Source organism: Cryptotermes secundus, unplaced genomic scaffold (assembly GCF_002891405.2).
Source record: "Cryptotermes secundus unplaced genomic scaffold, Csec_1.0 scaffold2534, whole genome shotgun sequence".
NCBI lineage: Eukaryota > Metazoa > Arthropoda > Insecta > Blattodea > Kalotermitidae > Cryptotermes > Cryptotermes secundus.
This window is the reverse complement of record NW_019737437.1, coordinates 104,471-129,896: the sequence shown is the minus strand read 5'-3', so window position 1 is coordinate 129,896 and position 25,426 is coordinate 104,471. Positions and strand designations below refer to the sequence as shown.

The 25,426-nt window shown below is 36.3% G+C and overlaps 1 protein-coding gene across 2 annotated transcripts in view; it reads right to left on the bottom strand.

Moving 5' to 3' along the window:
• LOC111870471 overlaps positions 1 to 23,971 on the bottom strand; it is a 26,256-nt gene extending 2,285 nt beyond the window's left edge. For both annotated transcript variants that reach the window (XM_023862797.2, XM_023862798.2), the window contains exons 1-7: positions 23,871 to 23,971; positions 19,877 to 19,937; positions 18,690 to 18,829; positions 10,675 to 10,770; positions 2,539 to 8,520; positions 579 to 736; positions 287 to 491 (exon numbers count right to left, since the gene is read on the bottom strand). In XM_023862797.2, coding sequence (XP_023718565.2) covers positions 287 to 491; positions 579 to 736; positions 2,539 to 8,520; positions 10,675 to 10,770; positions 18,690 to 18,829; positions 19,877 to 19,937; positions 23,871 to 23,905 — 6,677 coding nt within the window. In that variant the 5' untranslated portion in view covers positions 23,906 to 23,971. The remainder of the gene's footprint in view (positions 1 to 286; positions 492 to 578; positions 737 to 2,538; positions 8,521 to 10,674; positions 10,771 to 18,689; positions 18,830 to 19,876; positions 19,938 to 23,870) is intronic.
• Between the last annotated feature and the right edge of the window lie 1,455 nt (positions 23,972 to 25,426).

Here is a 25,426-nt window from a genome sequence, read left to right as displayed (position 1 = left end):
GCGCAGTATACGGTCCAGAATTAGTAAAATTGTGAATAATATTAACATAATATAAAATATCAATATATTTTAAACAATCTTAATTAATGAATTTGAAATCTATGAGCAAGTATTTTCTTTTTACCAGTACTCATTGGAAAATTAGTTCAATTGGCGCATATCTGAACAAATCTTTCGCGGGCCGTAGTTTGGTGACCCTTGACCTAAAGCAATGCTGTTCAGTTAGCTACTTTTACGGTGCAACTGATGTACAATCAAGCTAAATGTGCGAAGTTGTTACGTTTACCATGTGTTCTCTATCCGTAGCATGTCCAATGTTTCCAATTCAATAATGTCTTTCACGAATATTTTGAGTTTCTTAACTTCTGCAGAGATTGTTTCCAAGACTTTAACAACATCCAGAGTGGTCCTGCACATTGATTCCAATGCTTGAGTTTGAAACTTGCGCAGAAGAACGTGATGAACAAATATAACAAGGGGATCAGCCTTCTCTGAAACCAAAAAATATAATATGAATATACCTGAATATTTATCATGCATTGAAATTAAGTACTTATGTACTTGGACATATTACCCACCAGTAGCATGTGAAATCAGCTGGATATCCGTTACAACTTTACCACTATCCTTCATCTCACACGGATTCAGTTTCAGAATAAGCGTCAGTGATTTGTATAAGAATTGAAAGGACCAAAGGGCATTACTTATGTCTTTAATGCTCCATACATGACCAGACCTGTGAAATAAGGCCTTGTTAGTGATATATGAATAGCTATAGCTGGCATCAAGAGTGGAAGAAAGAAAAGAAGTGTTATATGAAAATAAACTACATGACAATATATATCATATTATTCCAGCTGAAAAAACAATTAAGTTGAAGTGAAACAAGAATTTGTTAATTAACAAATTGTCACAGATGTGTACAGGACATAAAAGAAAAAAAAAAAGCAAAGCTATCCTCATCGGGATTTGAACCCGCGACCTTCCAGCTTGTAGCGTAGCATAAGGTACTATGCTACAAGCCGGAAGATCGCGGGTTCAAGTCCCAATGAGGTCATTGGATTTTTTAATTGACCTAATCCTTCCGGCCGCACTAGGCCCTGGGGTTTACTCAGCCTCTAACAGAAATGAGTACCAGGAATTAATTAAATAATTTTCCTGGGGAGTGAAGCGCGGCTGGGGCGTAAGGCTGACAACCTTACCGCCATCTTTAAGCCGAATGTCAAGGTAATATGGGACCCTTAACGTCTCACAACCCTATGGGCCTTCACGGCCTGTTACAGGGATAGCTTTACTTGTGTACAGGACATACAAATAAATATGTTATACTACAAAACAGGAATGTAATCTGTATACATGTAAATACAGGGTTAGCCTAAAAGAAATAGTTTAAATGGCTCTTGTTCGTGAAACTTATACGCGCAGCCCAAAATAGTCAACACGTGCAAGTTTAGAACTTCAAGTTCCACAAAAGACTGTGTGGAATACCTTGCGTAAACGTTTACGAAAGTTCCCTTACTGGTTGCAATTATTGCAGAACTTCAGTGAAAATGACAAAATCCTCTGTCACTCATTCTGTATGGACATGCACAATGGAATGAAGGAAGTAATGATTTCTTTAACCGGCTAGTTTTCGGTGACAAATCAACGTTCCACATTAGCGGTACAGTGAACAAACACAACGTTCATATATGAGGAACTGAAAACCCGAGAGCTGTAGTAGAGCATATGAGGGATTCACCTAAAGAGAACGTTTTTTGTGCTGTATCCCGTAAAATGGTGTACCCATGCAAATTTCAGGGCGTACTTTTCAAACCATATAAGTATCTTGGCCATGCTATGAAAACTCTTCTTTCTGTAAAACTTTGAAAGTGTCTATTTCTTTTAGGCAAACCCTGTATAGTATACTGTGTCTAAAACATCTTTGGGTTTGCATATCATCAAATAGTGATACAAATCGTTATATCGTTAGAAAATTACTCGATTCTATTTTCAACACAGGATAGGAACAGAATCACTATGCTGGAGATCTCACTGAATAACAGGACTCTGTAAGGTTGCCTATTCAAGATATGATTTACCCATAAAGATATTTTAAGACAGGCAATATTTAACTCAGTTATGTACTCTTTTTCCATAATTGGCGAAAATACTCATATGAATTTGATTTGTTTCATTCTGGTCTGTCACACTAACACTTACAAAGACAAAACAATTCCATCCAGTGTGACTATTGAAGTTTTTACTACTTGAAAACTTAACACCATCTGATGATGGTCTATAGGGACCGAAACATGTAAGGGTGTTAAGTTTTCGAGTAGTAAAAACTTCAATAGTCACACTGGACAGAGTTGTTTTGTCTTTGTCTTTCTACTCATATATGCGTTTGTGTGCAATTCAGAGCACCAATGTTTATGAATGGTTAATTCCATGGAAGAACACAATTATGCAACTAAATATGATCTTTAAATCATTTTTCACTCGAGTTATAGACATGCCAAGCAACGATATCAAACACATTGCATGGATATCACTAACCTTAGTTCTTCCGCCTTAATCTGTTCTTCCAAAGAAGATATGGTCACATCTTCACTTTGATTTATCCTTAGTTTCCTTGGTTTCATCTGTTCATCCGTTTGTTTGATAGAAGGCTTAAATTTCTCATCCAGATTACATTTTTCTTGTCCTGTGACTGTTTTTAACTCCAAATGTTTAGTACTTTCCTCTTTCCTTGTAACCAATTCGTTTATAATGTTTCCCATATTGCTCAATTTTTGTAACAGTGATGTTCCTTCTTCAGAATTCTGCTGGGCACATTGGCTATTATCAAGCAGATCACATTCATCTGTCATAAACGTTTTTTCTCTGATGATCTCATCTGCTATTCTGACATTCTCAACAAGTTTATTGTAAGATTCATTACTTTCATGTGATAAATCTTTGATAATACTCAGTTCCATTTCATCTGGCATAGATGCTAATGTACTCTGAAGTTGTGAACAATCTAGATTTCCTTTCATCACACCATATTCTTTAGACTTCATTGGTGTTGCACTATTCACTTGTTCCATAATTTGATTTCCTTGTATTTCCAGTGGTGTTCTCATTCTCACATGTAGGTCACTAGGTTCAAGATATTCATTCAAGGTAAGCTGGTTAGTTGTCCATCCTTGTTTATCATCCAATTCCTCCCCCAATATAAATGAATCCCTTGCATTGCTCTTCAACATTTGCATATTTTCCGTTGAATTCTCTTGTGTGCATATTTTATCTGGAATTCCTTTTGTTGCATACTGCTGGTTATTGTGGGATGCAGCATTACCTCCAATGTCATACTCTACTGATAATTTCTTAGCTGTTCCAGTAGTGCAACCTGTGTAAGTTTTTGCCTCCCTCAATAGTTGCATACTCAAGTTTTCTTTAATGACTCCATTATCCATTCTAGATGTATGAGAAACTTGGGATACCTTGTCTGATGAAGTATTTGAATCCTCTGAGACATGTCTGTCATGTAAGAGACTTGATTCATCAGCAGTCTTTTGAATAATTTCATTCACCAATTTCTGACCCAAATGTGATACATTCATATCACATTTTTGGGATCTTTTCCCTAATTCCTTAACATTCAGAGGAATATTCAAGTTTAAACTAACAGCTGGAACTGAAGTCTCAACATTAAGCTCCATACTGCTGCAATTTTCTGATGCATTTTCTCTTTTCACATCAAGCACAGATCCTGTCTGTTCACTACATCTTCCATCAGTATTTGGATGTGTTACTTTAGAAGGTGGGAAGTAATATGTACTATCAGTCTGCTTAAATAAAGTAACTGAATTGTCCTTTGCTTTACACTTTTCAGTTCTTCCAAGTACCTGTACTATAGTTTGTTTAGAGGAACTGGCTTGTTTTAGAGAAGTTTCAGCTTCTACATAATCTGACTGACTTGCCCTGTCTCCACTTACACTGATACATGCTGCAGGTTCACAATGCTGCGTGACTTTCTCCAAATCATTACTATATAGTGCTTTAACATTATAAACTGGATTCATGTTACAAGACTTCAGCAAATGAGACACATCTGCTGTATCACCCATTTGTTCCTCTTCTGATGAATTTATACAGTCTTTATTTGAGGTGTGATTAAATGGTACTCTGGGCTTTTCCTTCCATGTTTGTGTGTCATCAATATTTTCTGCCTTTGCATGGCTGTCACATTCACTGATCATAAGTGACTGATTACAGATTGCTTTTTGATTTACTTCACTTAATTCCATGCCAATGGCATCTTTAGATAGATCAGTTACTCTTGACCGGTTAAAGATCTTCTGTCTTACTTCATTTCTTAATTCCAAGTTGCTCACATTTGTAGATTTAGCAGACATTTGCTCCTCTCTCCTTACACTTGTTAGTTTCATGTCATTGAGATATCTGTTAACATCTGTGTTACATATTTCTTTCAGTACTATTCCACTGGTCAGTTCCATATCAGTGACATTACCGCCCTGACTGAACACCACTGCTGGCCTGGAGGTTCGCTCCTGCCTGCTTTCATTTATTAGTTCCATGTCAATGATATGCCTGTTCACATCAGCTGTATTACAGATTTCTTTCCACTTTATTTCATTTGTTAATTCTACATCAGTGACACCAATATGACTGGCTACTGCTACTGGATGGGAGACCTGATTCTGCCCAGTGTCGTTTGTTAGTTCCATGTCATTTACATGCCTATTAACATCTTCTGGTGTACATGTTTCTTTCCAGTTTATTCCACTTATTAATTCCATACTAGTGACATCACTAATATGGCTGAACACTGCTACTGGATTGGATGTCTGCTTCAGTCTTGTTTTGTTTGTTAGTGTCATGTCTCCTGAATGACATGCTGCTTTCAAATTTATTCCACTTGTTAATTCCATATCAGTGATATTACCAATATGGCTGGACACTGCTATTGGATTGGATGTCTGCTTCTGTCTTGTTTTGTTTGTTAGTGTCATGTCACTGGCAAACCTGTTCACGTCTCCTGGATGGACTGTTTCTTTCAAATTTATTCCACTTGGTAATTCCATATCAGTGATATTACCAATATGGCTGGACACTGCTATTGGATTGGATGTCTGCTTCTGTCTTGTTTTGTTTGTTAGTGTCATGTCACTGGCAAACCTGTTCACGTCTCCTGGATGGACTGTTTCTTTCAAATTTATTCCACTTGGTAATTCCATATCAGTGATATTACCAATATGGCTGGACACTGCTATTGGATTGGATGTCTGCTTCTGTCTTGTTTTGTTTGTTAGTGTCATGTCACTGGCAAACCTGTTCACGTCTCCTGGATGGACTGTTTCTTTCAAATTTATTCCACTTGGTAATTCCATATCAGTGATATTACCAATATGGCTGGACACTGCTATTGGATTGGATGTCTGCTTCTGTCTTGTTTTGTTTGTTAGTGTCATGTCACTGGCAAACCTGTTCACGTCTCCTGGATGGACTGTTTCTTTCAAATTTATTCCACTTGGTAATTCCATATCAGTGATATTACCAATATGGCTGGACACTGCTATTGGATTGGATGTCTGCTTCTGTCTTGTTTTGTTTGTTAGTGTCATGTCACTGGCAAACCTGTTCACGTCTCCTGGATGGACTGTTTCTTTCAAATTTATTCCACTTGGTAATTCCATATCAGTGATATTACCAATATGGCTGGACACTGCTATTGGATTGGATGTCTGCTTCTGTCTTGTTTTGTTTGTTAGTGTCATGTCACTGGCAAACCTGTTCACGTCTCCTGGATGGACTGTTTCTTTCAAATTTATTCCACTTGGTAATTCCATATCAGTGATATTACCAATATGGCTGGACACTGCTATTGGATTGGATGTCTGCTTCTGTCTTGTTTTGTTTGTTAGTGTCATGTCACTGGCAAACCTGTTCACGTCTCCTGGATGGACTGTTTCTTTCAAATTTATTCCACTTGGTAATTCCATATCAGTGATATTACCAATATGGCTGGACACTGCTATTGGATTGGATGTCTGCTTCTGTCTTGTTTTGTTTGTTAGTGTCATGTCACTGGCAAACCTGTTCACGTCTCCTGGATGGACTGTTTCTTTCAAATTTATTCCACTTGGTAATTCCATATCAGTGATATTACCAATATGGCTGGACACTGCTATTGGATTGGATGTCTGCTTCTGTCTTGTTTTGTTTGTTAGTGTCATGTCACTGGCAAACCTGTTCACGTCTCCTGGATGGACTGTTTCTTTCAAATTTATTCCACTTGGTAATTCCATATCAGTGATATTACCAATATGGCTGGACACTGCTATTGGATTGGATGTCTGCTTCTGTCTTGTTTTGTTTGTTAGTGTCATGTCACTGGCAAACCTGTTCACGTCTCCTGGATGGACTGTTTCTTTCAAATTTATTCCACTTGGTAATTCCATATCAGTGATATTACCAATATGGCTGGACACTGCTATTGGATTGGATGTCTGCTTCTGTCTTGTTTTGTTTGTCAGTTCCATGTCATTGACAAACCTGTTCACCTCTCCTGGATTACATATTTCTTTCAAATTTATTCCACTTGTTAATTCCATATCAGTGATATTACCAATATGGCTGGACACTGCTATTGGATTGGATGTCTGCTTCTGTCTTGTTTGGTTTGTTAGTGCCATGTCACTGACAAACCTGTTCACATCTCCTGGATGGACCGTTTCTTTCAAATTTATTCCACTCGTTAATTCCATATCAGTGATATTACCAATATGGCTGGACACTGCTATTGGATTGGATGTCTGCTTCTGTCTTGTTTTGTTTGTCAGTTCCATGCCATTGACAAACCTGTGGATATCTCCTGAATTACATGTGTCTTCCCATTTTTTTGCACTGGTTAGTTCCATATCAGCAACTTTATGATTATGACTGGATGCTGCTAATGGATTGGAGATTTGGTTCTGTCTAATTTCATTTCTTAGTTCCATGTCACTGACAGACCTGTTCACATTTCCTGAATTACATGTTTCTTCCAATTTTATTATGCTTGTGAATTCCATTTCATCGACAACAGCAGCAGTATTGGATACCTGTATTGGATCTGATATATGATTCTTTCTTATTTGCATATAACTGTTATGTGCAGAATTTCTAAATGGTATATGGATATTCTTGTGGTTTATATTGCATGTTAGTTCCATGTCACCAACATCTGTAATTTGACTGGAAGTTTTTGCACTGTCAAACTCTTTCTGTTTCAATTCATCTATGAATTCCACGTCACTGACCTCTGTACATCTAGTTGGACTATCTACAATTTTATTCATATATGTTTCTCCATCAGAATTTATTAATCCAAAATTCTGAACATTTTCAGTAATATCGTGCATATATGTTTTGCTGGTAAATGCAGAACAGACAATATTCCTAACAGGTTTAGTGGACCCTGTGTTTTGAACATTTACTTTACTGCCTTCGTGCAAGCACTCACTGTTTGAACACATGCTTTCTGTATTTCCTGAGCTCTCTGCTGACAAGCTAGAAATATTTACCATTTTCTTTTCAATGGAATCCATTATTTTTGTGAAGCCCTGGGGATTTGGGGTACCAAAATCATTGGCATGAATACATGTCCTGCCAGTTGGTTGTAGTCTGTCATATCCTCTGTCACATTGCACAGATCGTTTGAACATTTCCATACTATTAAGAGATTTCATTTCTACTAAAGTTTCAGTTAAATCCATGCTTTGATTAATTACAGAACTTTCATGCCGATCTACATTAGTGTCACAATGTGGTGGCAACTGAAAGACTTTATCAGTGTTATTCGGTTCATATTTATTTTTGTTACATGAAACCACTTCAGTGAAACTAATGTTGCTGTTATTTATTTGAGTGAGTATTCCTGTATGTGTCTTTCTGTCAATTAAATAATCACTGTTTGCTTCTGAATCCTTCACTTGACCTTTGCTTGACACTTTCATTAAAATCTCTGGTTCTGCAGTGTCTATATTCACTTTCTTAACAAAGGTTTTGGAGCTCTTCTTTGACATTTCTTGTGATTTTACATGGTCTTTGAATCCAAAACATACATCAGGTAAAGTTTCTGTCAACGTCATATCTATTTCTCCTGTTGTTTTCAGTTCACGAGGAAAATCTGGAGACAACTGAGAATGCCACTTTTGATCAAAATCAATGTGGCATGCCAGAGGTTCTGTCAGATCAATTTCATTATTAGCTAACAAGTCTGTATGATTAAAATTTGGAAAATTAACATCAAGCGGTTCTGTGAAGTCCATATCATTTGACTGATTCCAGACATGCATCTCATTCGGAGAGAAGCACTGCTCATCATCACTGTCAACTGTATCACTGTTTACTGCATGAAAACAAAGAACATTCCCATGCTGCTTCATTCCTTCCCTTCCTTTCACTGCATGTGACTCCACAAGGAACTGTGAATTTATGTTGCTGCATAGTGGGTGATTAAAACCAGGAACTTTACTGGACGATGGACAACTGGAACACAGAATTAGCACACAGTAAAATAAAATTATTAAAGGATGATCTATCCTGTGTGGAGGCAGGTTAGAATACCTTCACCATAGCCCTGCGAGTTATAGGAAGCAACAAAATGGGAACCCCATGCCTGGTGGTATAACTGGGTCACCCTGTCACTGGGGGACATAAATACAGAGACCTGGTCCTCCAGGTTGGGGGTTGGATGGAAGGCTGATGACTTTGTTCTGTATAAAAATTACTGTTGCAAAATCCGTGGTCTCATTCACAATGGAATAGACAAGTCCGGCAGAATCTTCTAAGGAAGGCTATGGCTCAAGATGGGCAGCTTACCAATGATGATAGTGATGGTGGTGATGGTACAGGGAGATTATCTGAAACCTGCAACAAACTGGTCACCTGTACCAGCAGGAAGAACACATGCTCATCGCATTATCTTTACTGTGAGTGTTTGGACTCATGGAATAGCTGACAGGCCAACATCCTATGCACTGTAACCGTACGCATCCTTCACGGAAAGTCTTATTTGTTTGTAAGTAACGGTTAAGTTTAGCTGTAGAAATGAGATGCCCCGGAGGGATCATGGTCCTCTGAATTGGCCTTTTGTTGCGAGGGACAGAAGGGAGGTTGGTGAGTCCATTGCATTCAAGGGGGAGTACGTATACCTTCTTTCGTCCGTGCCTGTGGGGGTGGAGGACCTGTGGATCGAAGCTTCGAGAAACTTCTAGAAGGTGTGCAGACCGGAAGGGGTCCGTGTATTTGGTCATGAAAACCTCCCAGTGGAAAGTTCGAGATGGCTAAGAACGTGGTTTCTGGAAGCAGCAGCGGGGGTAAGGAGTCAGTTAGTGAGTGGAAGCCGGTGAGTTAGTGGGTAGAGGCCAGGGAGTGAGGGTGTTCATGTGGAACCTGTGCTAGGGGGTTAACCGATCGAGCCCGCATCCAAAAAAACGACGTAAGCGAGCCAACACCCGTGTACCCCTGGGATATAAGACTCATTCCGCTGAATTTAGTCGAGGCATACACCGCGTCGAAGTGAAGCGTGTGGGGCGGGTGTAGCACATTACAATTTCTATTTAATATAGCCTCAGTAAGTAAGTAGCTGGATCTGCTACCAAGATCTTATCCCAAAGGGATGTGTAATGCACCTTCAGAATAAGTTACTGGTGCTCTTTATTTGTAAATAATACCAAGTGTTGCAAATGATAAGATCTGCCAGCATCATCATAATCAATCAATTAGGTTTTTTTCCAAGTACATTCCAACTCCAAAACTTCTTTAGACTGTCATTAGTCTTCTGTTGGCTATTATTAATTGTACAGTGCATCTTGCTGTTATTTTCACTTCTACGTGGATCGAATGATAAGTAAGAATCAGTGTTCAATCTAACCCTGCTTTATTAAGACTAACTTTTGATACACAAAAAGTGTTCTATACATTGTGACATGTTGCGCAATGGAGGACCCCTCCCAGCGGTACGTGGCGGCATCGTAGCGCTGTCCTTACTACGGTAATAGGCGAGTCAACACCCCGCCCCTCTCCCCATAGTGACATAACATGCAACGCAGCTGTGACATGGGTAACAGGCAACAGCGGTACCCACTGCGTAACAGGCGGGCACTGCAACTATATGAGAGAGCTACACTGCCTATGAAGACAGTTGAGTTGGAATCTAGCCAGCGGCAAGTTACGAGTTACGGATGCATGTGTGAGAATCAGTGATAGTTCGTGATAACCGAGTAATAATTGGGAGTGTGTGATACAGTTACACTTGTATAACTCCCGCGTTATAAAAACATGTAGACTACTGACAATAGAGTGAATTGAATATTGAATAGGGGTTGTAAATTGTGAAAACCCGTAACAGTGTTATAATTAATTGTAGCCGAGACTTGTAGGTTGTTAAATAAACCAATTAACAACCCAAACGGCGTCTTCAGTAACCTAAACACGTTACAATATATTCACACACATAACCATGGTAACACATAACAATAGAGAAATTAGGAACAGCACATGTAGCGCAGTCTATTATTGAAAATTGTTTACTATGACGTTGCCAACTTTAGCATTATATTTTAACATTAGAGAGTTGCCAACATAACACTTGCCAGTATTCAACACACCTTTTATACAGCAACAGTACAGTCTTCTTACCTGCTGTTGTCAGAATGATGAGATGAATCAGAACCTTTGAAAGTTTCCTCATAAGTTGATCCCCACACTGTCACAGCCTCCTCTACATGGAACTCTCTGTGGAAGAATGGCATTTCATTAAAAACGGTTATGTATCATGTTCTCATCTCATCTCATTTATTTACATTCCATAAATCCACTACATATAGGATAAGGAATTAGTCATTGATACACTACATAGAAATAACAATATAAAACTCATTACATTATTCAATACCATAATAGATCACAGTTAATTATTGGAGTCAAATTTACAATCAACAAAAATCTTCTTAAAACAATTTCAAAATGTTTAACATCTTGAGCCAGGTTCCTTATATTAGGAGGAAGCCAATTAAAAACCTTAATACCATGGTAATACACTCCTTTTTGAAATACAGTCAACTTACATATAGGATAATGGAATTTATTATTATATCTTGTATTCCTATTATATAACTCAGAATTTAACTTAAATTGATCTTTATTATTAACCACGAACATTGCAAGAGAAAACATATACTGAGATTGAAGGGGTAAAATTTCCAGTTCCCTGAACAATTCCCTACATGAATCTCTGTTCCCAGAGTTCATTATAATTCTAATCGCCCTTTTTTGCAACCTAAAGATATGTATACTATAAGGGGAATTACCCCAAAAAACCAAACCATAGGTCATAATTGAATGGAAGTAAGAAAAGTAAATGTACCCTGAGACATGTAAGATTTTAGGGCTCTAATCGCATAACATGCAATTCAATTCAATTTTATTTCATCCATGAATCATTATACATGATATGGGACAAGTCAAAGATTAATATTAATACTAATACTAAATAGTAATAAGAATATAATAATACACAAATAGTATGCCAAATTATAATAAATGATGATAATAATAATAATAATAATAATAATATAGTAATACAGAGATAATAATATGACAGTATAATTAGTCTTGAAAACAGTTTCTGTGGTCTTAAATCCTCCATATGTCCTATTGTACCTTTACTGGTGGTAATGCCTATGGAGATTTGATGGAACGAGAAATGCAGAGCCCAATCTAGACATTAACCAATCCACATGTCCATTCCAAGACAATGTGTTATCAATAATAAGCCCCAGAAACTTAGTATTTGTAGTGTTAACAAGCCGATCATCATCATCAATATGAATATCCATCGGCTGGCGGTTCTTTGTCAGAAATTCGATAAAATGTGTTTTCTCAAAATTTAATGACAATAAATTATCTTGAAACCAATCATTTATGTTTTTAAATATTAAAGAAGCCTTGAATTCATAATCAGCAGACCTAGGGTTAGTAATGACTATGCTAGTATCATCAGCAAAAATAACGGGTTTGGACTTGTTCGATATGATATAGGGCAAGTCATTTATATACAACAAAAACAACAAAGGACCTAGAATCGAATTTTGGGGGACTCCATTTTTAATTTCCCCCCATTCTGAGTACCTCAGACCGTTATTCACAACAACTCTCTGATGCCTATCAACAAGGTACGACTTAATCAAAGCACCAGCCTTATCAGTCACGCCGTAAAATTCCAATTTTGATAGTAATATATCGTGATTAACACAATCAAAGGCCTTTTTGAGATCACAAAAGATACCACCAACAAACATACCATTGTTCAAAGCATTTAATACTTCATTAACTAGTTCATACGTGGCTATTTCAGTCGATGATGTTAAAAGTTATTAGTCAATAATATTGAACATATTGAACAATCTAGTGAAGCAATAAATTTTATTAAAACAGCCCAAAGTAATAGCACGCGCAAGTATGATGTAAAGGATGGAAAAAGAGAAGAAATTATAAGGAATATGGATAACCATGTTACAATCCTTGATCAAGAAAGAGAACATGGTAATAGAAGGAAAAGAAAACCACCTACTAGAAATGAGGATTTTTTATGGGGAATAAACTCAAAATAAAATATATTGCTCCTCAATAAGTTTAATCATACTAAAGACTCTTTAATTCTTATACATCAAAATATCAGAGGTCTTGGTAGCAAAATTGATGAATTAAAGTGTTAAATAGAAAATAATGATATAAATCCAAACTTAATTTGCTTATCTGAGCATCACATGTCAGACCAGAAATTATCATACAGCAATTTCCAGAATTGCGTTTTGGGAACAAAGTATTCCCGCATGATTCATCAAGGAGGAGGTGTTTGTATATATATAAGATCAGATATAAAATTTACTGCTATTTATCTGGCACAGTTATGTGATGAAAGGAACATATAAATTTGTTCACTTAAGATTTCAATAGCTAAAACTAACTTATTAATACTGTGTATACATAGGTCACCTTGTGGGAATTTTGAGTACTTTGTAAACAAGTTGGATAAAGTACCCAAATTACTCTATAAACCAAACATTAAATTTTTAATATGTGGTGATTTTAATGTAAATTTTTTAGAAGAGACAACACATAAAACACAGCTACTAGTGCTGTTGCAATCATATAATATATTTCATTCTGTTCAGCTCCAAAGTAGAATAACTGAGACCAAAAGCTCTGCAATTGATAATATTTTTTATTGATAATGCAAGGATAAATTCATATGATGTTATCTCTATTAGTAATGGACTATCGGATCACAATGAACAGTGTCTTGTACTAAAAAATATCAGTAACATGGAGAAGAATAAATGCAGGGAATCACAACAAGATTGGTAAATAAAGATTCATTTGCACAATTGCTTAATAAGATTGGTAAATAAAGATTCAATTGCACAATTGCTTAGTAAACTATCTAATGAAAAGTGGGAAAATATAAACAATGATGTAAATGAAATATTCAGTTCATTTTTAAACAACTATTTACTTGTCTATGAGTCATACTTTCCGAAGCAAAATGTAACAAATAAACACAATGATAATGGCTGGATAACAGGTGGAATACGTACCTCCTGCAGACAGAAGGAATCTTTGTACATTCTCAACAGAAGCAATTACAACTATTTGTTTAAATCAAACTATAAATCATACTGCATGATATTAAGAACAGTAATAAGAGAAGATAAAAGGAAATATTATAATCAGTTAATTACATCAGCTGAAAACAAAATAAAAACTAATTAGGAAAATTATCGACACTGATACAGGGAGGAAAAACAATAATAACACAGAACATTTACCAAAAATTTTCAAAATAATAGTAAAAAATAAATGCTGAAGAAGGAGCTCATAGTTCTAATAAATATTTCACATCAATAACAGAAAATCTTAATATGAAGAAAACTAATGTTTATACTGCAATGTCATACTTGCATACCCATTTCCCTAATGGTTTTCCAGATATGAATCTTAATTTAGTCGCAGAAGAGGAAACAATTAACTTAGTTAACAAATTAAAATTGGAAAATTCTTCAGGGTATGATTAAATAACTAATAAAATAATAAAACTGTGCAGACAACAAAAATTAGTAAACCTCTAACTTATGTAATTAATAAGTCATTAACCATGGGTCTACATCCAGAAAGATTAAAATATGCAATTATTAACCCAAGATACAAAAAAGGGGAAAAGGTTGTTATAAATAACTATAGGCAAATTTCTATTGTAACTGGGTTTGCAAAAGTATTCGAAGTAGCAATTTCTAGAAGACTCAATGATCATATTGTAGCACATAAAATACTACTTTCAGAGCAGTATGGATTCCAGAAGGGATTATCAACTGAAGATGCTATATATAAATTAACCAATGTAATACATACAGCATGGAATAGAAAAGAGTATGTAACTGGTATATTTTGTGATATAGCCAAGGTGTTTGATTGTGTCATTCATGAACTTCTGTTAAAGAAACTGCAGTACTATGGAGTGCAGGTTGTATTACTGCAATGGTTCAAATCTTACCTCCAATATAGGAGGCAAAGACTGGAATTAAATTATATGGATAATAAATATTATTCCAATTGGGAATCTGTTGTATGTGGAGTGCCTCAGGGTTCGGTGTTGGGATCCTTACTGTTTAATATATATATAAATGATTTCCCCCTTGAAATAAGTAAAATTTGTGAAGTTATTATGTTTGCAGATGACACGAGTATTATTTGCAAAGCTAAAGACTACTATAATTTAAAAATAAAATTGGACGTTGTTTTTAATCACATGTTTATGTGGTTTCAAAACAATCAACTTGTGTTAAATCTGGATAAAACAGAAATGATAAAATTCACCCCAACAGCAGCTTTGAGCTACCCACTACATACGCTGTTTTCTAACAGAGCGCTGAAATAAGTAGAAATTATAAAATTTCTTGGTCTGCAGCTTGACAACCATCTGACTTGTAAGGGGCATATAGATTATTTCTTCATAAGTTCAGCACAGTTGGTTTTCTAATGTGAAAATTATCTTAACCCTTCCGCACCGACATCCGTGTGCTGCACCGACCCTTTAAATAATCGTATGCCACCGACATCAGTGCAGTGCACCGACCTGCGCAGTGTTAGCTTTGGAGGACGTTGCTGACAAAACGAGGAAAGATATTCCAATTTTCTTTTCAGGAGTACATAGATTAAGGTTTCATCTTTCAATTGGTATATGTGTTATTTATTTTGGACGAATTTTTAGCACGGTATTTTTATTTTACATCGTTAGTTTAATAATTCGTACTTTGGTCTCATTGCGCCTAGATTGCATTGAAGTTTTTCGAATTCTAAGTAAGGTAAACGTATAAAACTATATATCTTTCGACTCTATGGTCTTTGCTTGTCTATATGAATCACTCACTGAAACCCCAGACGAAGGTTTTCCTTGAGTGTGTTGCTGTACAGTCTGCTGACACAATGAAGTAGTCAAACAAGAGCAACAAGAGGGTCCTTTTTTCTTGGAACCAAATGCAACCTAAGAAAACAAACTTTCGAATGATACAGAAATCTATGATGTCATAACACATTCTTCTCTCAGTCGCGCCATAACCATGGCCTCTACAAGTAGGAAAGTTTTGCAGGACGATGAACTAGATGAGCTCCTTGCTCACGACTCGGAAGTTAGTGAGTTCGAATATTCGGATAGTAGTGAAAACAGTGATAATGAAATTGAAGATCAGGCTGTAGTTGATGCTATCCAAGATCATAGTATTGAAGATGACGACGAAATAGTGGCGAGGGTTCCAGTGGCGGATTCAGACGAGAGTTATTTTTGGCAAAATATGGATAATTATGATGGCGTTCGCGAACGGTTTTCTGAAAATTCGGGGCCGAGAAATCAGTCTGTGAATGTGCTCGACATAGTACAGACATTTCTATTATTTTTTACTGAGGATTTTGTAAACAATATCGTTCAGGAAGCAAACACTTATGCGCAACAAATTTATATGTGGGAGGGTTTTTCCATTTAGATAACACCATCCCCCGGCTTCGTGAAAGACATTTTATTAGTAAAATTCCCCCATCAGGAAAAAAGGCTAGACCACAAAGGCGATGTGTAGTGTGTACAAAAAACAAAAGAAGAAAAGAAACCGTGTACTGGTGCAGTGATTGTGATGTTGGGCTATGTATTGACCAGTGTTTTCAGGATTACCACACCAAACTCAACTTTTAGCAGTTCGAGTGAGTAAAAAAATATTATTTACCATAATTATATTAAAAATATATATAGTTTGTTCTTCGTTTCATTATGAATATTTCTGTGAAAATTTTATCTCAATATACCTATTTTTGCGAGAGTTACTAAGTTTTTCATGGATAAGAGAATTTTTCTGTTTAATAATTAAATACCCTGTCGGTTTGGCGGTAGGAAAAGATTTAAATACTATCCGTCGCGGAAGGGTTAAATATTAATAATCTTAAAGCAGTATATTATGCGTATTATCATTCATTGGTGAAATATGGAATCATATATTGGGGAAATATATCAGACAGTCATAAGGTCTTTGTTATACAAAAGAAAATAATAAGAATAATGATGGGAGTGGGCCCAACTCATACTTGTAGAGGCCTGCAGAAGCCTATTTAAAAAGCTTGACATACTACCAGTCCCATGTGTATATTTGCTTTCATTGATGACATTTGTTGTTAATAATTTGGATAAGTTTCAAACCAATAACTCGGTATATACATGATTAGTACAAGAAGGAATGGCCACCTTCATGTACCTACAACACATTTATCATCCTATTAGAGAGGGGTAATTATTCAGGTATCCAACTATTTAATACTATGCCGCCAAATATCTCTGATTTAAAAAATGATAAAAATAAATTTAGGTTTGTTTTACGAAATTATTTGCAAACAAACTCATTTTACTCTACTGACAAATTTGTTGAGCATGCAAGGGGCTCAAATGTTAAGAATGATTAATTGGTCTGTGTTCTTGTATCATATGATGTTGAGACACTCACATATTGTGTGGCAGTATGTATGATGACTGTGGTTGTTATGTATTTCGTAATATGTTACAATGAAACTGTATTGATGATATGGCTGGCCAATGGATCAATGAAAATGTAAATGTAAATATCAATTTTGAAGCAATTTTCAGAAAATTACTATAAAAATTAATCTTTTACAAATTCATATTTTAACAAGGGAGAATTTAAACTGCTTGTGTAATCTGCACAATTATGTTTTATTAGTATTGCTAGTGGGGTGAGACTAAGTCCCTTGTACTGTGGCCACATCTGGCCTATTGTACCAGCCCCAGATGATAGGTGAGGGTGATTGTGGAGCAATTGGTGGAATTAAGATTGGCAGGAGAAACCAAAGTACTCGGAGAAAACCTGCCCCAGTGCCACTTTTTCCACCACAAATCCCACTTGACCAGACCCAGGATTGAACCCCGGGCTGCCATGGTGGGAAGCCAGCGACTAACCGCTTGAGCTATGGTGTGGCCCTTAATCTGCATGATGTAACATACACTCACCATGAGCTAAAAAATATGTGAAGTTTATACAATGTAAATATCACTTGGAGCTACACCCATTATGGCTGCACCATAGCTCAAGTGGTTAGTTGCTGGCTTCCCACCGCGGCAGCCCGGGTTCGATCCCAGGTCTGGTCAAGTGGGATTTGTGGCGGACAAAGTGGCACTGGGGCAGGTTTTCTCCGAGTACTTCAGTTCCCCCTGCCAATCTTCATTCTACCAAATTCTCCATCATCATAATCAATAGGCCAATCAGTGGCCGCCATGCCAAGTGGACCCAGTTGGACTCCACCCCCCACTAAGCAAAGTGAATACACCCATTATGAAATGCCAATCCACAGATGAACAAGGAGTTCTAAGGAGAGCTCTTAAATCTTCTTTTTTTTCTCAGTTCTACAGCTCTATCATTATTATCATTACTGTAATTCATTTAACTTATCATTGTGAAGAACTTGTTACATTAGTACAGATTCTGTCTATATATTAAATTTGTCAAATATAACCTCAAGGTTTCATACCATTGACATACTCATACTTGCTGACTTGAAAACCGTATTTCATACATGATAACTAGTATGTTTATAAACTACTGCCATACCAAATTCCACATGTCTAGCTCACAATTTCAGTAGGTATTGCCTTCAAACGAAAACATGTAAGGGCATGAAGAACTGAAATAATAAAAACTTCGCCAGTCACTCTGGACAGAACTGTTTTATCTTTTATAATATTGTTAGTGTGACGGACCAGAATGAAACAAATCAAATTCTTCAAAGAATCCTTTTAAAATTAAGTTCTCCTAATAAACTGAAGTACAGCAATTGCCATGAAAGAGACTGCACAGTTCCAAGCTTCCCATTAACTTTCTCCTTACTCCAGCTGGTTTGCTCAGGGCTCCTACCCTGGCTGCCCCACTCCTTACATCCACATAATATTTTTTTCCATTTTGGGTTTACTTTCCTACCCTGATCAAGGGGGCAGCATGTTCCTCCTAAATGTCAGTACAAACTTACAAGAGTACTCAGTGTTGCAGCCAAGCCCACAACTGGAACAATTCCCACTGTGAAAGCCTCAAAATTTACATAATACTCACTTAGTTTGCACAGCTTTATGAAAACTGACTCTCTTTGTCATTGAGCTGGTAGTTGATGTTCCATCTTCATCAATGTTTGATCTGAAATCCAACTCTTGCAATGGTTCACGATGTTTGGTGTCTTTTGGCAGCTTCAAAATCTACAAAGTGTGGGGGGGAAGTAACAGTATGTCAAATTCAATACTGTCAGAACTCAATATCTGTTCATTTATGCAAAATTAAGGGAGATAAGGAAAAATCTGGGGGAAGAAAATATAAAAAACAAAACAAGATAGAGTGTGACAAAAAGGTTAAACTACACATAAAGGATTATATAGGTAAATATCTGTCAAAAATGGATGGTTCTTTGTTAAAATAAACAGAAAAGAATTCAGCTTTCAAACCAATTACTCTTAATTTTCATTTACTTAATCAAATTCACCCTGAAGATGGAGGCCATATGTTTCTCTGAAACACTGGTAGTTACCTACCAAGCCATACAATGCCATAACCCTGAAGACCACAATATGGGTACAATAAATTTGAGACAACAGGAATTTATAAGAATCCTTACACATGAAATGCCCGAAGTTACACTGGAAGGATCAACCTATCTTACTGAGGAATGGAAAAGATCGAAAGGTCCAGACCTCAATGTTGTTGTTGTTGTTCATTACACATATGGCATGGAACTTTTTGTATTTTGAAAAGCAACGTGTTAAATATTTAACAATTACCATGAACAAATTTGGCATAAAATAATATGTAGTAGAAATGTCTCTGTTTTTTGTACCAAGTAAGTTTGAATCTTTGAGGTTATGTTTCTGAAACAACATAGGCCACACTTTCTCATGTCATATTTGTGCATGAGTTACTCATTTCTGATGTGTTATGCAGTCATCTACATTTCATGACCCTTTTTGCTTACTGAGAGCAATGTTAAACTTTTCATTATTCATATATTTCTACTTGAACAGTTGTCTCTAAACAGATACAGAATCCATGATCATCTTACTAATTAGGATCTGAGATTCTCACAGCAGCGGTTATGAAGAGCAATTATCTTCATATTAATAATTCTTGCTAATTGCAATAGAGCACAGGTACGATAGATGAGGGTCATTTCATCTAATACTGAAAATCGGTAACTAACTGAAGATAAATCACCTTTAATGTAGACTGTGAACTATATTCATATTAATCCTTACCGAGGATGTCTGCCTACATGTCTTGCTGCCTTCACTTTCTTGAGATAACTGAGTGGAAAGACTGAAAAATGTTACATAATATTAATACTCTGTGGTACATATGTAAATACAAAGTAGTACAATTATAACAAGAACCCTGATCGAGGGTGTTTGAGAATAAAGTTCTGAGGAGAATATGTGGCTCTAAAAAAGAGGAAATAACAAGAGGCTGGAGAAAATCCCATAATTCTGAGCTTCTTAATTCGTACTCTTCACTTATGTTGAAGTAATGAATGAAGTAAACCAACATGTAGCATGTAGGGGAGAAATAAGACATTTCTTGTAAAATTCTGGTTGGAAAATTCCTATGGAAGAGACTATTTAAGAAAACTGGGCATAGAAGGAAGGATAATATTAAAATTGATCCTGAGGAGGTCTGGTATGAAGGCATGGACTATGGACTGAACTCAGTTGGCTCAAAATAGTATACTGTGTAAGACTTTTGTGAGCATGATACTGCATCTTTGGGTTCCATAAGAGCCAGGAATTCACTGGCCAGCTGAGTAACTATCAGCTTTTCAAGGAAGATACTGTACCAGAAAATTAGGTATTCATGAACCTGCAGCAGTTAAATGCTGAACATTCTTGCCTTGTTTTTAAGGACTGCATCCTCTTGCTTATATACAATGAACATTTATAATTTTTACCATCAGTGCAACAGTACTTTATTATTTATTTATTTATATAGCACACACTACATGTTTCGACCTCAAATGGATCATCTTCAGGTGCTGCAAGTTTCTCACATACTATTACTGAACTGCAATGTTAACATTCATATTGTAGTATGAACCACGCACCGCATACTGTAAACAGCACACATTAACCATTGGCTCCCGACAACATGAAAGAAGAGGGATCTATTCTCTATGAAAATGGTAACATTACGATACTAACACAGCAAGCCAATGCAGCAAACAGTAGAAGAAATATGATGACACCTACACGTGGTCTACTGCAATAACAAACACAAAGCTACTCACAGCTTATAACATTTTGAAAGATCATTTGAAATATTTTTTAAATATGAAATTGTGGGTTTAGGATTACCTAATTATTAAATTAGGTTTAACCTATTGTTATATATAAGACTTTATTACATGTATGATTTTTATTCTTATTTTATTGTTAATTTTAATCAAAGTCTAGTCTAAGTTTTGTGTAGTTTGTGAATTCAGTAGGAACTAACTTGCATGAACCATTTATAAAAATAGGAATATTAACATTGCAGTTCAGTAATAGTATGTGAGAAACTTTCAGCACCTGAAGATGACCCATTTGATGTCAAAACATGTAGTGAGTGCTATATAAATAAATAAATAAAAAGTATTGTTGTGTTGACAGTAATTTTTTTTTAAATTCGCTTAGTAGGGGGTGGAGTCCAACTGGGTCCACTCGGCAAGGCAGCCACTGATGGGCCTATTGTATCTGCCCTGGGTGATTATGATGATGGAGAATTTGGTGGAATGAAGATTGGCATGGGAAACCAAAGTACTCGGAGAAAACCCACCCCAGCGCCACTTTGTCCACCACAAACCCCACTTGGCCAGACCCAGGATTGAACCCAGGCTGCCGCAGTGGGAAGCCAGTGACTAACCACTGTGTTGACAGTAAAAATTATGTATGTTCATTCTTGCCTTGTATTAAGGAGATTTCTTATTTTATTCCAGGCTTAAGGGCCATTAATCATAATTGAAGTTGATGAGCTCTGTTTTCCAGGATGCAACACTGTGCAGTCCATCGTAAATCAACCAAGAAGTCAGAGTGGAAGCAGGTGGCAAGCATGTTTGGCTTATTCTTGAACCCTGAAGATGGATGCGATGTGTTTCTCACAAATGGTTGACTCTCAACAGACTACATGGCATTACATCCCAGAAGAGAGAACTCTTCATAACCACATTAAATCTTACACAATTGAAATGATTTGGCGTTTCCTTCAGTCCTTTTCCTGGGACAGTAGCTTAATCAACTATCAACTACCATCTCAAGAAATAACAGGCTGCCCAAATAGCCATATAAGTATCCAAGTCATTTTGAAGATTGTGCTTAGATTGGGCTAGTGTAATTTTTTCCTAACATTATATGAACAATACAGTCGAGAAATTATTGTTAAATATGCCTAGAAACAATGGAAGCATGTTCTGAAAATGGATTTCTTTTTTGTGGGTTATTTAATGATACTGCCAGTGTCGAGACTGTACAGCATCTGATAGGATGCTAGATTAATGGTTTTGAGATGGAATGACTTTGGAAGTGGTTGTGGCTTAACTGAGGTACACTCCTGCTATTTGTCTTGAGGGACTGAGGAAAACTACGAAAAAACCCAATCAGGATAGCTGGTGTCCCAGTAGATATTATAACCAAGCACCTCTTGAACCTCTTGAATACCATTTAGAGGGACTGAGGAATACTACAAAAAAAAAACCAATCAGGATAACTGATGTCCCAGTATAGATTATAACCAAGCACCTCTCGAATACCATCTAGAGTGGTACCTCTTGACTGACCTGTTTAGTGACAAGAAAATTGAAGTTCCATAGTTTTAAGAAGCTGATAATAGCTCACCTGATCAAGAAATGGTACATAAAAGTATACTGCCACATTCACAACAACCTGCATCTAGAACCTACCCTGAGCCTGAATCAATCCCTGTTTCTTTAAGACCCACTTCAGTATTGCATTCCTACACAGGCTATTTAAAAAATTGGTGCAATATAAATTTTTATGTTTTTTACAATCTGCAACACATAAATTGAAATGAAGATTGTTCAAATGAAACCCATTCTGAGACTCTTCTAGGTAAAGGAATGGAAGCCAACAAAAACAGTCCCCAGGGGCATTGATATATAATACTGTCATGTGTTTGCTAGGCAATGCGACAATAAATTGCGTGGGTTCTCGGATTTGAACAAATATTTATTTGACAGTCACTTTTTACACTCACACTTACAATTATTCTCAACTTGTATCATCGTCAGACGTTTCTTCTTCAATGTTACAACACTCTTGCACCGCTATTCTCGGGGAAGTGTCTTCTGCTCGGAGCTCAACTGTCCTTGGTCCCTTGTCGGATAAGTACTCACTCCTGTACTAGTCAGATAAGAACTCTACTGGTCTCTGGCCAATGCTGGATTGTTATAATGTGCACTCGGACTGAATATGGAATACCTTGTCGAAGGGTTAATTTCGCCCGGTGCTACACAAATGCTGCTTCAAACAATTCGTTGCTGCGGGAATATGTGTCTGCCTCAAGCAATTCGTTTGTAATGGTGGAAACCCTGCTGTTAGACTTTCATTTCCCAGGCAACGATTTCCTAGGCTTTGCTGCCTAGGAATTGCTGGCCATTGTATAGCAATGGATGCATTCTGATTCCAAATATTCCGGCCTTAGGCGGCACGTGACAATAAATATGTATCGTACACATGGTATTTTACTAGTATCATCATGATAAAACATTTATGTGGGTGAAAGGTCATTAATATCCCTAGAAAATGGACAGGACCTACTACTGAGCCTTATGAGATTCCATTTTGTACTCTATCGTAATTTGAAGAAACGTTAACATGTATGTCAAATTTTATTACAGCTCTCTATCTCCTGTTTGTAAGATATGGTTCTGAACATTCCCAACATAACCCATAAAATAATTTTGAGTAATATTCTGTGATTAACAGTCAAAATTTATCAAGGTCACAGAACATTCCTGCAACATAATTATACTTCGTTTGTGCCTTAAAACAATTCGGATCACATAAATACGGCAAATGAACATTCTTACTACCTCCTGTAATGTTGGGCTACTTGAATAAAATCATCAAATTTGCCATTATACATGATATTAAACTTAACACGTTCATCAAAATGGATCAAAATATCGTTAACAAAACAAATATATAACTTTACTTAGCGTAAGGACATATATAAATATATATATATATATCTTTGGATACTTACACCATACTGCGAGTATGTGTCCTATTTTTACTCATCCTGAGTAATTAAGTTAACTGAAAACTATAATTTAAATACGAACAGTCCAGCACGAAAACTATCATGACCCGTATTCAAAATTCAGCTCCCTTTATTTTCATTGGCTTCTTCACCCATTCCGTTACCAACATAACAAATTAACATTGCGAAACATATAAACAGCAAACGGTAAGTGAAAAGATCGGAAATATTTTCTAGTCATAATAAATAAGTACGAGATATTTAAATATTTGACACAAATTTGTTGTCATATAAAACAAGAGATTAATAATTAGAGTTCACATAATGCTATTGGTCGTTTGAGGTTTCAATGAGTGTCATATACAGTTCAACAAGTATTTCATTGCAATGTAAATCACTGCCATCTAGTATGATTATATCCAAATTAAACGCATACAACTGGTCGCACACTAATTAAAAATGTTAGGGCTAGCCACATGAAATAGGCAAGGCGCTCGAATATAAGCAATGTCAACATTAATTGGCCAATTTTGATATTGATAAAAAAATGAAAATTAAGTTATAAGGCTAAAGAACGTTTTCCTTAAAGTCTTTGCAAAATCGTAAGTAAGCATGGAGTTAGTATATTCTTCCGAAACGTCGGTTAACTTCTACTGGACTACAAGGTGCCCTATCCCAGAATCTTCGAATTTAAATTCTATTATAAATTCAGCCAATTTATGGGCTCATATCTATGCCTATCCATCCCGTCTAGCTTCCTCTCTTGTGACAAGCACTGCAGTTATGACTGCTTTCCATTAATTCATTCTTCATGTATAATTTTTAAGTCTGCTTATTTCTAAGTTTAACCATATCATTAACAAAATTAAAAAAATTAAAACAAATGTACGTGCTTTAAAGATTATTCTGATAAGTTAGTAACAGAAGTGCTGCAGTTCGGCCATTAGCTCCGTTAAAGAGATGCTGTACTTGTATTTGAGATACATATCTTTGCAAGTTATCTAGTTCTGAAAGAAATATTTCTTTGTTACTGCAAAATAGAAAGAATGAATTAATAATCACAGTTTAATTTAGCTAAACAACACACATGCATTGCTGATAGTCTCGTTCAAAATAAGAAACAGCCACTATCCGTCTTTTCAATGGAGGAATCTTGTTAGTCAAACACGGCAGGGCAAAGAACGCAGAGTCCTATAAATCATATCGTCAAGGTTGAAAAAAATTGTGAGAACTAGTTAGTGTAACAGGTGACGTGTAAGACCGGATAAGCAAAAACATTTGTGAGGAATCTTATAGCAATGAACTTGAATATGATTCATATTTACAAGGCATCCATTCTTTATTTGAAAGCGGCTGAATTTCTCGTGCCGAAAATAAATATGTAGTTCTTTTTTTTAGTTTTACATTGATACTTTGGTGCTTAGCTTGAACATGAAAATTCCGTGCCAAATAATTAGAGATATTCTTATGTCCCAGTAATCATAGGTCTACTCTAAAGCTAAACTGTTCTATTCTTAACGGGAAAGGACCAGTTCCAGCGAAGGAACCAATCGAGCAGA